Consider the following 15,617-nt stretch of genomic DNA (forward strand, 5'->3'; position numbering starts at 1 on the left):
TGGTGCTGAGAACTGTGTTACTATTAATTAGCATTCAGTAGCCGGTTGAGCACTTTTGTTGACTGTTTAGCAAGGAGTGATACAACGCTATTAGATTGACTCCGACGAGTGATCGACAAATTGACTGTTTGGTTTTGTGAATAAATGTCATTTTTAAAAGTACCTGATTTGTGTGTTTATTCGGACAGGTAGTGGTGGGCACCGTGCCACTAAATCGCTAATTCCCCAACTGCCGACGCAAAAATTAAATTGGCGATTTGTTTATTGTTTAAACTAGTTAGTGAAACGGTAAGCGTAACTTAAAATTAAACGTTCTAAACGCCGATGAATAAATCGTCAAATTTGCAATAATGTGCGACAAAAATATTTACATCACAGGTGTGCAGAATTTATGTTTTTTTTTTGGCTTCCAAAATGTATCATAAATTAAATTATTCTAATATTGTCCGCTATGAGTAGATGCCTCATTTCATGTTGATTTCGCGTCAACTCAACCAGATGTTGGCAGCACTTTCTGAGTTCAATAAAACTTTGTGGATGTGTAGGCCCTACCCTAAGCAACTCTGTATATGTTTATTGAAAATCTATCTGTACTAACATTTTAAAAGGCTGTTATTTTTTTAAAATTCGATATATCTGAACAAGAGATGAAGAAGCGTTTTCAAAAGATGACATTTAGGAAAATGTCTTATCTTTTATATAAAAATATTCTAGAAGTTGTTCCTTGACAACGTTCTAAATTATAAATAAAAATATAAATTTTCAACTTTAGTACAGATAAAATTCAACTGAATTCTGAGATGGTGCTGACACCTCCTCTGTTGAGTTGGCACAAAATCCTACTATACAAAACAAATGTCTTCAATTTTAGATTGCGAGGGAAATATCTTTTTCTACTTATGCCGAACTAGAGTCTTGATGGCTCGTACTATTCTGTTCAATTGTAACAAAATGGCATTTTCAAAGGTAGGTCTACTACTTCAAACCATTTAGAATTTGTTTCATTTACTTTGAATGCTTGAACAGTGGCAACCACGTAGAAACCCTTTACACAGACTCTTGCAAGGCATTCGACATAACATTATTAATTTTCTTTTTTATTTTTAATGACTATAATGCAAGTCAAGCTATTTTAATTCCTATTTCAAGCAGTGAATGCGGAGCTGACGATTGAAAAATGTACTAACTGGGGAAATAGTTCATAAGAAATTTACGAAAAACATAGTCCAGCAGGTGGGACTCGAACCCACAACTTCGAATCTCCGGTCAGATGCGTTTGCGATTACACCACCGCAAGACGTATAAGTCGGCTTTGCTAAAAGCAATTATCTTTCAACTCTTTCAACGATCGCTTCGTGTAGTGGACCGACGCTAGAACCTGTCAGAACACCGTGTCTTCGCCCTTCTGGTGTTCTTTGATGAACGACGCAATTTCCGGCAGGCATTTCGTACAAAAATTTCCTCGCTCACGGCCAATTCGGAATAAAAGAAGACCGTTTTTGACATTCCCCTCTCGCTGAGTGTCAGCCACAGCAGCACCTTCTTGGGCAACTTGGTGTGTAAAATGAACTTTACCTCGGAGCTTTGTCACTTCGTAGAGGAAAGTAAAATACGAAGAGCCCTGCCAGTCGTTGCCATCCAGGGTTATCATCCATCACCATCGCACGCTCTGAATTGCCGGGAAAACCGACTTCGTCATTCATTTCGTCGTTGCATGCTGCTCTGAGACCAGTGTGTGGAACTGCCGCTTCCTGACATGTATGTCCATGTTCGCCAGGTACTTTTTCACTGTTTGGTCGGTTGCACCATTGTTCTTTAAGCGCGCATGTTTCACTGTTTTCTCCATCACGGTTAGAGTTCGAGTTGATGCTGCATGGATAATTTCGTCATTGCGTTTGAAGGTAAACTCATGAAAAATTGACAATTTTTGTCCGTTTTTTAAATGTAAACTTTATTCCAAAACTTCTAATAAAAGGTCCTGGGTGGAGAAATGGAAAAACATCATTTCCCATGAAAGTTAAGTTTCACACAATTTCAAATCATAAAGCTCTTTGTGACTAACTTTGTCAAACCATCAGTTTTTTTTTTAGATATTTCATAATAAGCTTTGGAAAGTTTGAGTTTCTTTTATGAAAATATGCTTTTTGGGAGTTATCAGGAGTATCAGGGAGGAACAAATGACACAATTTATTTTTTGGCTGCACAGTGATAGGTCATGATTAGACAGTGCAACAAAAATTGACTTTTTTCTGCCTTGGTTTCTATATGCAATTCTTATGTGTATTTCAATGCAAAACCCAATTCCCCCGAATTTGAACATATTTCAATTCAAGGGCGCAATGGGGATTTTGCCCCAATCCTCCCACAATACTAAAATAGGTTGATCTCAACGTTAAATTAACTTATAATAGGGGGTTGCATTTTTGGCCAGGGCCGGTCAAAACATAAAAATCTCACTTCAGATATGAGACAGAATCATCGCGTCTTCGATAAAGTTAAATGCGACCCCCTCCCCGCAAAAAGGAGAGGACTATGTGAAGACAAATTGATATTGTATATTTGACTATTACTTACACTCTTGATATCACATTAAACAAATTCCAAATAAGCTAATTTAACGTCGAGATAAACCTTATTTAGTATTGTAGAGGAATTGGGGCAAAATTCCCATTGCCCCCTTAAGGTGAACTGTGTTCAAACTCTACGAAACCGGTTTGGCATGTTTGTAGTATAGTCCCAAAAAAAATCGATGTTGAAAAAGTCAAGGTGCTCAGCCCTAAATTGAAAGATAATGTTATTTATAGCATTTTTGTAGAACATTTCGACTTTCTAAAAAATTGTCATCAGGTTGCCCAAACGTGATTTATGAAAAAATGACTTTTTTAAGCTACAAAACCACTCTTCCGTACTTTTTTCAAATCTGTTCGATTCCTAAATTTTTCCATGTTTTTTTTTATTTTTGTGGGATTGCTTTTGAATATTTTGCATGGTTTGGTTCAGAATCGTATTCAATTATTTGACTCATAGAGCCCACTAAACATCACAAAAAAGTGAATTTTCCTTATAATTTTCAGATAAAACCCTTCAAAACACATTTAAATTTTTTTTGAGTGAGAACTGAAATTTTTACTGCAAAGCGGGATTCAAGACGAGAATTTACATGGAAAAAACCCTTGATATCTTATTGGCGGCTGATATATTGGCGTTTTTACATGTGATGGTTTTTATATGCATTTTGTCGAAAATGCCACTAAAGCTCAATATCTCGCTTGCACAGTGTTTTATTTTGCCATTTGTGCGTATAATTTTCTAAATAGTGATTCAAATGTTGATTATAATCTTAAGATATGTTTGGAGAAGTTTCAGGATATTTTAAATTGCATCTTTTAATGTAGAAAGATGGGTGATCAATTCACCAATGAGTGAGATAGAAAATTTACTTTTAAATCAGAATAAGATAGACGCAAGGTGTCTTCGACAACGTTTTAGGTTATCTTAAAACAAGAAACTTTACCGAAGACATCATGTTTCTATCTCTTACATATTACGAGCAACATTGAATTATATATTAGAAAGCGCTGAAAAACACAATTTTCGCTTTTTTTTGCGAATTTTTAAACCTTCTACTAAGTTATCAAGCATCTAAAAATGCATTTGTTTTCTGAACATTATTATTTTTTATCTCCCAAAATAAAACAGTTATTTAACATATTTGTTAAGGGGAGCTGCGTAGCCGCAAGGTTACAGAGTCCGCTTTGTCAAGCGGATGGTCTTGGGTTCGAATCTTAGTAGAATCAAGGCCATTCGATTTCAAAAAGGACTTTAAGTATGAGTTTATTCTCAGGCTCCCCACCACTTACCATGCAATGCTGAACTGAATCATGCAAAATATTCAAAAATAACACATTTTTAAACACAAACGTACATACACATACGCACATACACACAGAAACACACCTACACACATACACACACATACACAAACATACACACACATACTCACACATACTCACATACACACGTACACACACATGCATACATAGACGCATACCTACACATACGTACACGTACACATCCACACAGCAGAGCTGCATGCCACCACGGGTCGGCGCGTGGCGACCGCCGAGGTCACGTTGTATGAGGGCGACCGCTGACAGTACCTAACAGCCCTGGACCAGCAGCGGGAGATTACCTAGGGGTGGTGAGAGTCGGACACTGGGCCGTCGACTCCTCGTAAATGCCACAATTACCCGGAAGCATCTCTGACGGAGCGAGTAGTGCCGCTCCCATCAACCAAATGCACTCCCTCGTCCATTGGGGCCGACACCAGTAAGGTCCCAATTATGGCAACTGGCAGCGAACGAAACGGATTCGAGTCGGATACGATAAGGAACCATGACCAAGGGCTGGCACCTGCACCGAGCTCCCTTAGTAAAGTCGCGTGACAGCGGCTTGAAACGGCGAGATGGTACCCGGTGCAGGGGTCTCCGTCCCGTAAAACCTGGCAGGCCTTCCAGTACGTTCCGCGTCCATTTTGCCTGGTGGGAATCAGGCAGAGAAGGATCAGATGGGGGGGAACTAGTCCTAGGACAAGATGCCCCTTTCCTGACTTACGCGGGCGGGGGCGTCATAGTGCTCATAAGGTACTATGGCGACCCCCCTTACCCATGGCCTCACTGCTTCGGCATAGATTACCATGGGACCATACAAGCGACTTCTCATCTATGGACAAGGATAGCGGCTGGAAGGGGGACCCAATTAACAAAAAATGAACTCGAAGAACCAAAAAGAGACGGGTGCGGAGGGGTTACCAAATCCCTTCGCACGAGGTGGCATCCAGCGGTCTCCGCAGAAGAAGGCGGAGACGGATGCGGCGAAGTCTGGAGGTGGAACGGCGAATCCGTCGGTGTCCACACCAGACATCTCGGTGGACGGTCCCCTGCTAGTCAAGGCCGTCGAAAGGTGTATGGACACGCGGCCAAGAGTGGCGGCGCTGTCTGAACAACTCGATGCCATAATCGAGTTCTCGGCGAACAGGCGAAACATCGCTGGCGACCTGAAGCAGAGCCTCCTCCTGCTTCGGAGCACCATTGATGAAGCCAGAAAGGAGCACGAAGAACTCGTAGCTCGGGTGAAGGCGGCCGAGAAAGCGGCCAGGACCGGGAGGGCGACTGCATCTAAAGAGGTGCAGACAGACGCCCCCTCGTTCGCGTTGGTCTGCTCCACGGGGCAGGTCGCTAAGCGAACGAGGCAGTCCCCGGGGGAAACGGCCCCCGGGAACACCAAGAAACGATTGGTCGTGCTACTCCCACGGGAACACACGCCAACCGGTTCAAGGTCCACCGCGGAAAAGGCACAGGTGGAGGCTACGGGCAACCCTTGGACTACCGTAGAGGGTAGGAAGCGTCGGGAAGGTGCGACGCGACATGATGGCGGAGCGGCCAGAGGACCAAAAAAGGTCAAAAAGGCGCAGAGTAGGGGTGATGCCCTCATACTCAAGACGGATGGGTCGAAGTACTCAGAAGTCTTGAAGAAGATGAGGGGGGAAACCCAGCTCAAGGATCTGGGGGCGGATGTGCGGAGTATCCGCCGATCTCGCACTGGCGAGATGATACTTGAGCTCCGGAAGGACGCCAAGAACAAGGGGGCTACCTACAAAACGGTAGCTGAAAAGGTCCTAGGGAAGGAGGTGCAAGTGCGGGCACTCACCTCAGAAGTGACTCTCCAGCTTAAAAACCTGGACGAAATCACTGAGGGGTGCGATATTGCACAAGCACTTAAAGCGAAGTGCGGGGTGGAGGTGGCTATGGAGTCAATCCGCCTCCGCAAAGGTCCGGCGGGGACCCAGATAGCTACCTTCCGACTACCGTCGGCGGACGCTAACCTGGCCCTGAAAGAGGGCAAGTTGAAGGTCGGCTGGTCTGTATGTCCTCTGGGCATACTACAGCAACCAGACATTTGCTTCCAGTGCTTCGAGGGCGGACATAAGTCCTGGACCTGCAAGGGGTCCGATAGGAGCCAGCTGTGCAGGCGATGTGGAGGTGTAGGCCATAAAGCGAAGGACTGTGGGGAGTCTCCCAAGTGCATGGTATGTTCCGGGAAACGGGACGCCAAACACTTTATGGGTAAGCCGGCTGCGAAACCACGGGCGTAAGGGTGATGCAACTGAACCTGAACCATTGCTTCGCGGCTCAGCAGCTGCTACACCAAGCAGCCACTGAGTCGTTGTCGGACATCGCCGTCATATCGGATCCCTACCGCATCCCTTCCCGAAACGGTAACTGGGTTGCGGATAAGTCCAGTTTGGCGGCCATATGTACGACGAGCAAGTTCCCGGTTCAGGAGGTTGTCTCAACCTCAAAAGAAGGGTACGTAGTTGCTAAGGTGAACGGAGTGTTCTACTGCAGTTGCTATGCTCCGCCACGTTGGTCTACCGAAAGGTTCACCCAGATGGTCGACCTCCTATCCATGGAGCTAACGGGCCTAACGCCGTTGGTGGTGGCGGGCGACTTCAACGCTTGGGCTGTTGAGTGGGGAAGTCGCTTCACGAACCAGAGGGGCCAGATCCTGTTGGGGGCTTTTGCAAAGCTCAACCGAGATCTGGCCAACGTTGGGAAGAAGAGTACATTTAGCAGAAATGGTGCGGAGTCGATCATCGACGTGACGTTCTCCAGCCCAGGACTGATCATGAACTGGAGGGTAGACGATGGCTACACTAATAGCGACCACCAGGCGGTCTGTTTTAGTGTAGACAACAACGAGAGGCGGCAAGCGACGGGTAGAGCCAACACTCCGACCGTTCGCGGGTGGAAGACATCGCACTTTGATGCCGAGGTATTCGAAGAGGCAATGAGAAGGGAGCGCGAGGGGGGCAGTTGGCTCCGCCCGACTGCTGACCAACTAGTTGCTATGCTATCGCGGGCGTGCGACGCCACCATTGCTAGGACTCGCCAACCTAGGAATGGAAAGCCACCGGTTTACTGGTGGACGGACGCGATAGCCGACCTTCGCAGTGTGTGCCTTCGTGCAAGACGGAGGATGCAGCGTGCGCGGAACGAAGAAGAGAGGACAGAGCGCCGCGCAGCATTCAGTTCGGCAAGATCGATGCTAAAGAGTGCGATAAAGGCCAGCAAGAGGGCCTGCTTCGATAGGCTATGTGCGAGTGCCAATACAAATCCGTGGGGTGACGCCTACAGGATCGTAATGGCCAAGACTAAAGGCGCGCTGGCGCCTGCAGAGCGATCACCAGCGATGCTGGAGCGTAGCATCGAGGGACTCTTTCCACGCCACGAGCCAAGTCCTTGGCCTCCGGCGGTCGAGTCTCACGTCCGACGTTCCAGTATCTCAGACATAGACCAGAGGTGGTCGGCCAACCTGCCGAGCATCCAATCCGTGAGCGACGACAGCCGTGTCGAGGCAGGGGAGGAGGCAAGGCTTACGAATGAGGAACCCATCGTGATCGCCAAATCCCTAAAGGTGAGCAAGGCACCGGGACCGGATGGTATCCCTAACCTGGCGATCAGGCTGGCGATAAAAACGGCCCCCGGGCTGTTCAGGGCAGTCATGCAGAGGTGCCTGGATGACTGTCTCTTTCCGGACAGGTGGAAGCGGCAGAGACTGGTCTTATTGCCGAAGGCTGGGAAACCGCCAGGGGACCCATCGGCATATAGGCCTATCTGCCTGCTGGACACCGCGGGCAAGGTGCTTGAGAGGATCATCCTCAACAGACTGGTGAGGTACACGGAGGGTGTACACGGAGGGTGTACACGGTCTGGCAAGTAACCAGTTCGGCTTCCGGAAGGGCAGGTCCACGCTGGACGCAATCTCTTCCGTCATCAAGACGGCGGAGGTAGCAATCCAGCGCAAGAGAAGGGGAATACGCTACTGCGCAATCGTCACGCTCGACGTGAAGAATGCGTTCAATAGTGCCAGTTGGGACTCCATAGCGCTCGCGCTCAGGAGCATCCATGTACCGGTGTCGCTGTACAAGATTCTGGAAAATTATTTCCAGAATCGAGTACTTGTTTACGACACAGAGGAGGGTCAGAAGTGCGTCCCAATTACCGCAGGAGTTCCGCAAGGTTCTATCCTGGGCCCGGTGTTGTGGAATGTCATGTATGACGGAGTGTTAAAACTCAAGTTCCCTGTAGGGGTTGTGATCGTCGGCTTTGCAGACGACATAACGCTGGAGGTTTACGGTGAGTCTATCGAGGAGGTCGAGTTGACGGCCGCGCACTGTATACGCAAGGTCGAGGACTGGATGCGCTCCAGGAAACTGGAGCTCGCGCATCATAAGACGGAGGTCACGGTTGTGAACAACCGTAAATCGGAGCAACAGGCGGTGGTCAGAGTCGGAGACTGCACCATCACCTCGAAGCGATCCCTGAAGCTCTTGGGGGTTATGGTGGACGACAAGCTCACGTTCGGGAGTCACGTCGACTATGCCTGTAAGAGGGCCTCATCGGCTATTGCAGCACTATCTCGTATGATGTCCAATAGCTCAGCGGTTTATGGCAGCAAGCGAAGACTTCTTGCCAGCGTGGTTTCGTCCATACTTAGGTATGGTGGGCCAGTGTGGTCCAGAGCGCTAGGTACTAACAGTTACCGTGGTAAACTGGAAAGTACCTACAGGCTCATGTGCCTGAGAGTTGCGAGTGCGTATCGTACGGTGTCATACGATGCAATCTGTGTCTTGTCCGGCATGATGCCTATCAGCATCGCCATGGAGGAGGACAGAGAGTGTTTCGACCAACGTGACACAAGGGGCATACGAGGTACCAGAAGGTCATTCTCGATGCTCCGCTGGCAGCGGGAATGGTCCAACTCCACAAAGGGCAGATGGACGCACCGACTCATACCGGAGGGATCCGGCTGGGTCGGGAGACGACATGGTGAAGTGAACTTCCACCTGACACAAATCCTGTCAGGCCATGCTTGTTTCAGGCAATATCTGCACAGGTTCGGACACGCGGTGTCCCCCATGTGTCCCGAGTGCGTGGAGGAGGAGGAGACTGCTGAGCATGCCTTCTTCGTATGCCCCCGTTTCGTAAGAGCGAGGAGCAGCATGATGGCTGTGAGCGGGCCTGGCACTACTCCGGACAATCTAGTCCGGAGGATGTGCGACGACCCGGACATCTGGTACGCGGTCTGTGCGGCCGCCTCTCAGATTGTTCTGGAGCTGCAACGTGTGTGGCGGGTCAACCACCAACACGCCAGTGGTAGCTAATTACCAGTCTCCAGGTAGTTAGCTAGGAGGTTATAAGAGTAAAGAAGGTGCATCACGCACAAAAGCCACTTCCCGACGTAATACTTAACCGTCGTTCCGGGAAGACCAGGGCTGGAGACTGGAGGGGTTTTAGTGGGTCGGGACAGGGATAAGTAGGTGTCTGGGGGATTGTAACTACCCCAGCATCTCTCCCCTAGTCTCATCCCCACACCCTGAGTTCTCTTCTCAGGTGTCTGTTTGCAGATTTCCCCGCCACCTTTAAAAAAAAAACACATCCACACACATACACACATACATACAAACATGCACACGCATATTCACATACATGAACACACCTATACACATACACACCTACGCTCATATTCCAGATAATTCCTTGAACTCATTTTCCAGATGTTCATGCCATACACGGCCCATTAGAGAATATCTATTTATCACGTAATTACTTGCTTCGAGCCCTTCTTCAACTATGTCACTCTCTTGTTCTGACCTTAATTTTTTTTTGTGTGTGTTGTTAAATTTTCGAGCGTTACGTGATAATTGAATGTTCCCTCATATGTTTTTTGCAAATTTCCGATTACGGAAAACAATTTTGGGTTATGAAATATATTAAAAAATCTTGCTTCGATTTTACGCACAATTCGATTTTACGCACACTTCAAAAACGAGAATGTGCGTAAAATCGAGGTATGCCTGCATATGGAAAAATTTAGGGATCGAACAGAATTGAAAAAAGTGCAAAAGATTAGCTTTGTAGCCTAAAAAAGTCATTTTTTATTAAAACACGTTTGGGCAACCTGAAATCAATTGTTTAGAAAGTCGAAATGTTCCACAAAAAAGCTATAAATAACATTATCTTTCAATTTAGGGCTGAGCACCTTGACTTTTTTAACATCGATTTATTTTGGGACACCCTAATGGGTAAGAAGATGTTAATATGTGGACAAATTCTTAGAATTTTGATATTTGGTCTTAAAACAAAATGGCGTCGAAAAAAAAAAGAAAATTTTCGATTTCTCAAAAATTAAAAAAGGCGCTTTTGTTGCCCTATAAGTTGAAATATGTTCAAACTCGGGTAAATTTATTTTCGCATCAAACTTCATCAAAAAATTATGTATAGAAGCCAAGGCAAAAAATTGTTGCACTGTGTATTTGTGCTCAATTTTTGTATCACGTTTTGCTTGTTTGAAGCCTTTCTGTGCTTATAGAATTGTGCAGTTAAGGGGTTATATACCATTTTAGTTTTCAAAAAACCGGAAAAATTTTTATTACATTATCTTCAAATACAACATCTTGAGAACATTTCCACAAGTTTTCATACAGATCTGAGCAATAGGAAGAAAGTTAGAGCGATTTGCAACGCGCCTCACCACGGCCGCATAAGCTAAACTTGAAACATTATACGCGATTATCTCGGAATAGTTTTTTCCGGAAAATGACTTTGCCGTGATCCTGATTGCGGGGAAACTACTGAACCGATTTCCTTCATCTTTTTTTTTTAATTTTCATTATAAAATTTGCCGGTCCTTGAACGATCGCTTTTTGAAACATACACTTACATTTTGCCGCAAAAAATTTTGTAATGCAATTTTTTGCGCTCAAAAACAAAAACAAAATACTCATAAAAGCGATCGTTCAAGGACCCGGCACACTTCTAAACTAATGAAATAATATGAGTTTTTTGATTGCGGTTGATCCGCTGAGTCTCTATCGGGATCACCGCAAGCCTCTGCAAAAAAATAGCGTTTCGGGGAAACGGCCATTACTCCAGTAATAATTGGTATATATCAAAATCAAACGTATTTTTTTGTTGTTGATAAACTGTACTTTCAGAAAAATACCACTTTGATGCAATGAAAATGGTGCTATGCACTTAAAAATAAATTCAAACTTCCCTCATTTTTCTCGACCAAAAAGGTATATAACCCCTTAAATTAAAGTAGGTCAATACAGGTTCTGCCCTAGGGCCAGAATTGTTTTTAAATGGACCCTCATTGCGAGTTTAGGTGAACGGCTGGACACGTGTCACTTGAGACCCTACAGTGGTCATCTAATCCTGTTCCAAGCTTCACAAGGTTCCAACCTGGATACGAGCAAGCTTAGCGGAGGTCGGGTAACTAACCTCCGATGGAAACTTTGGTCGAATGCTGACTGGGAAGGGGAATCGTACGCGGCTGTCCTTCCATGGAAAGGGCGGCGTAAAACAGCGCCTGACTCGGATCGGAGGCTGAATCTTGAAATTCGGTGCTTCGCCAGCTACATCTAAGACGACAGCCCCATCGCGAGACTAGGTATTGCAGCCCTAGTGAGGTAGCATACCGAATCTGAACTACTTATCCGCATTTCAATTTCGCTGCAGTCAGAAACATGGCTATCAGTAGCACTTATTTACACGCAGGAATTTTCGTAAGCACACCTGGATGCAACCAAATAAAGTGGTCTGCTACCAGACCGGTCATGTTCTGATCGATGGTCGGCACTTTTCAGACGATACAGAGGTGAGATCGTTCAGAGGGCCAAATGTTGATTCGTATCATTATCTCGTGATATTCGAGATCTGCGCCCGGTTGCCCAACGTATTGAAAATGAGGACAACGAGGAAGATACGAATGAGCTGTCAGTATCAGCAGAAGGTTGATGAGCGGATCGATGAGCAAGGTGAAGGGTAGCTGAACGAATAGTGGAGACATATTACCAGTACGATCAGCACCACAGCGCGAGAAGTGCACAGAGGCATCATCCACGTTCAACGAGTGGTTTGACTCTGAGTGGTAGCGGCGACGGATGAGAAGTATCGTACCAGAGTTCACATGTTGGCTACAGGTGTGACACGTCATAGCGGAGGAAGATATCGACTAGCTAGAGCCGCCAGCTCTGCAGTCTGCGTAGGGTCCGCAGGTCGTCTTCCACCTGATTGATCCACCTTGCCCGCTGTGCAACTCTCTGTCTCGTCCCTGACAGATTAGTTTCATAAACCACCTTTATCGGGCCGTCATCAGACTTCCTTGCGACATGCTCAGTCCACCCCAACCTGCCAATTTCAGCGGTTTGAACGATAGATGGCACCCCAACCAGCTCCTGCAGTTCGTGGTTCATTCGCCTTATTCACGCTCCATCTGCAGTCCATCGAAGATGGTACGTAACACCTTCCGCTTGAAGACCGCAAGGGCGCGTTGGTCCTCCACAAGCATAGTCCATGTCTCATGCCCGTAGAGGACTACCGGTCTGATCAGCGTCTTGTAGGTGGTTAACTTGGTGCGGCGACGAATTCTACTCGATCGGAGCGTCCTCCGGAGACCAAAGTATGCACGATTGGTGCCATAATACGCCGTTGAATTTCTCTGCTGTTAGCAGTGAGGCCAGATACACGAACTCATTGACCACCTCGATTTCATCACCACTAATTTGAACTCGAGGTGGGAAGTTAGCACTGTCTTCTCGTGAACCCCTTCCTTCATGTAATTTCATGCTTTAAACACTGTATCACATGTTTTGATCATTACTAATGTTGTGACCTCCAATTTAGCGATATTCCGCGATTCCGACGCGAATCCCGAATTCTAGTAGCATAAAATTGCGCTCTCCCTATCTAGTCGAGCTTATTGCCTAACTTCACACCAAAGCGCCAGTATGCGATTAGCTCCTTTTATTCAAGCACTCACTACACGATTTTTGTTCTACTGTTAATTTATTGGCTCAAAAAGATTTTACACTCTAACAACGTTTATTAACTATTTAAACTAACTACTAGAGTTTTACAACTAATCTAAAATTAATTTTAGTGACCGGCCGTGACACTTGCTATTGGGTTGATCGATAGTAAGAAAGAGGGATCTATGATGGTGGAATGACCTTTTATAACGAGGCCAGAAGCATTGAAATATTGGGCTGGGAGAGATTGGTTGATTTGCTTGTAATCGTGTGTTTGGCTAAGTATGGCAGATGATGTGTCTCGGCTCAACTACGCCTACCTACGATTGCTACCAACGGTTATCAAAAACTACGTTACCGACAGTAGCCCTTTCCATACCGTGAATCTACATTGCCGGCCACCTAAATTTGACAGTTCAAATTTACTTATCAAAACAAACTACAAAAGCACATGGAACTGTTTTGCACAAGGAATGAAATTTTTAACTTATGTCGAATTCTCTTTTACGGCAGGACTATCCCGTCCCGGACTACGCTTTGCAGCTTAAAAAAAACACTTTCCGAGCAGTTGCAATGGTGTGCGTATAATACCAGAGGTAGCTGTCACTTTTGTTTTGGTCATTATCGCCATTGTCTTTTATCGCGTTTGTGCTGCTGTACGAAAAATTTGCCAATTTACTGAAAAATGAAAAAATAACAAAATAAAATAAATAAAATTCAACCTGATGTTAGACACGCGAAGAACGATAATCAAAGCAAACCGATTTTGACACATTTTTTTTTGATTTTGACACATACGTGTGAATGTGTTGGTGTCTTCAAAACTGCACTCTGTTTCTTGCGCGGACTGTCCGGGACAGAAAAAGGGTAGTCCGGGATAGTCCGGAAAATGTAAAAAAAACAGTGATAGGACAAAGTGTAGTCCGCGGGGTAGCTACACCGCAAAAACGAAAACGACATTAATCTTCTCTTTTTTGTTTTGTACCTTTTTCAGCTTCTTCGGTTTCTGAAGGATCATCTGGTTCGGCTGTTGGTTGCTGGTTGTCAGGGAGTGGAAAAATCCGCGAAACAGGGCGTTTGTCGGTCGAAGTAGCTGTTCGCAAAGTGGCAACTCGTACCACTCCGTCGGCTCCGGGATGAATTTCTTCTATCCGTGCGAGAGGCCAAGAGATGGAAGGTTTTCCGTCCTCCTTGACCAAAACAATCTGTCCGACCTGGATGTGGGTCGAAAATGTAGCCTTCTCTCGCTGATGGTTGAGTTCTGTGAGGTATTCTTTCCTCCACCGGTCCCAATGTTGTTGGATGAGTTTTTGCAGCTGCTGGAAGTGATCAAGCCGATTGGTGGGGATGTTTGTGTAGTTCGGCTCCGGTAGGCTGATAAGTGACGATCCGATGATGAAATGACCGGGAGTGAGAACGTCTAGCTCCGAAGGATCGTTCGATAGCGATGTCAGCGGACGGCTATTCATGTTGGCTTCGATCTGGGAAAGCTCGGTCGCGTAATCCTCAAAGGAGAGCTGGGTGCTGCCGAGAATTTTTACCAGTGATGTTTTCGCGGTTTTAACTGCAGCCTCCCATAGGCCGCCGAAAGAAGGTGCCCGTGGTGGGATGAAGTGCCACTGGATTCGGTGCTGGCTGCATTCGTTAGTTATAGCTTCCCGGGTGCGTTTGTTGTCGAAGAGGCGGTACAGTTCGAGCCCCGTTGTCCGATTGAATTTCAGACGGCATACCATGGTGGGCGATAAAACTACGTAGGGCAGCGATGAAGGCATCTGTGGACAAATCGCTGACGAGCTCGAGGTGTACAGCCTTGGAGGCAAAGCAAACAAACACGGCTATGTATGCTTTTCGTAGTGCCGCTCTTCGGTGTGGTGGTTTGATGTAGACAGGGCCGCAGTAGTCCACTCCGACGACGGTGAAAGCTCTGCTAGGCGTGATGCGGAATTTCGGGAATTGGCCAATGGGTTGCTTAACAGGGACAGGGTTTTGGCGGAAGCATCGCGGACACTTTCTACACACAAGATTAGCGGTAACTTTTCCGTTGATTGGCCAGAATTCTTGCCTCATCGTAGCTAGCGTCATGCGAGGACCAGAGTGTAAGCATAGTGCGTGATAGTGTTTCGTGATGAGGCGTGTGAGTGGGTGGATTTTAGGTAAAATCGCTGGGTGCTTGGTTTGGCAGTTTTCAGTGGAGCGCTCAAGTCTGCCGCCGATACGAATAATGCCTTTTTCGTCGAGAAAAGGACCAAGTAATTTCAACGATGATTTGTTGGAAACAGGCCGGGATTGTGCCAGTTCCTTTAGCTCCTCAGTGAACATTTCCTGCTGTGCAACTTTCGTTAGCGCTTCCTTTGCTTGTTCTAATTCTGCTATAGCGAGTAGGTGAGGATAGTGAATAAATTTGCGACGACAATGGTTGGCAAAGCGAAGAATCAAAGCGGTAATTCGAACCAAGCGCCAGAAGGATGAGTATCGGTGGAAAAGGAAACAATGTTCCAGTGGCTGGCGTATCACTAGTACAGTTTTTCGTCGTTCTAGTATGTCATCTGGCGGAGTTCCAGTGGGGTGTTTAGGCCAGTTTTCTTCCCCTTTTGAAAGCCAGGGTGGGCCACAGCGCCAGATGCTGTTGATGACAAATTGCTGAGGGAGCATTTCTCTAGAAATGTGGTCTGCCGGATTGTCGGTTCCTTTGACGTGATTCCAGCTGTAGCCGTGGGTAAGTTGCTGAATTTCAGCTGTA

At 46.3% G+C, this 15,617-nt stretch overlaps 2 protein-coding genes across 2 annotated transcripts in view; both read right to left on the reverse strand.

Annotated features, from left to right (window-relative positions):
- LOC129720113 (serine/threonine-protein kinase meng-po) overlaps positions 1–15,617 on the reverse strand; it is a 68,872-nt gene that overhangs the window by 41,047 nt on the left and 12,208 nt on the right. The gene's annotated exons all lie outside the window — the stretch shown is intronic.
- LOC129720624 (uncharacterized) lies at positions 14,522–15,529 on the reverse strand. Its single transcript, XM_055672111.1, has one exon. The coding sequence runs from the start codon at positions 15,527–15,529 to the stop codon at positions 14,522–14,524; it is 1,008 nt and encodes a 335-aa protein (XP_055528086.1).

Source organism: Wyeomyia smithii, chromosome 2 (genome assembly GCF_029784165.1).
Source record: "Wyeomyia smithii strain HCP4-BCI-WySm-NY-G18 chromosome 2, ASM2978416v1, whole genome shotgun sequence".
Lineage (NCBI taxonomy): Eukaryota > Metazoa > Arthropoda > Insecta > Diptera > Culicidae > Wyeomyia > Wyeomyia smithii.

What these genes read in the sequence shown, in the direction of transcription:
- LOC129720624 (XM_055672111.1), bottom strand. Translation starts at nt 15,529, where the DNA reads ATGCTCCCTCAGCAATTTGTCATCAACAGCATCTGGCGCTGTGGCCCA.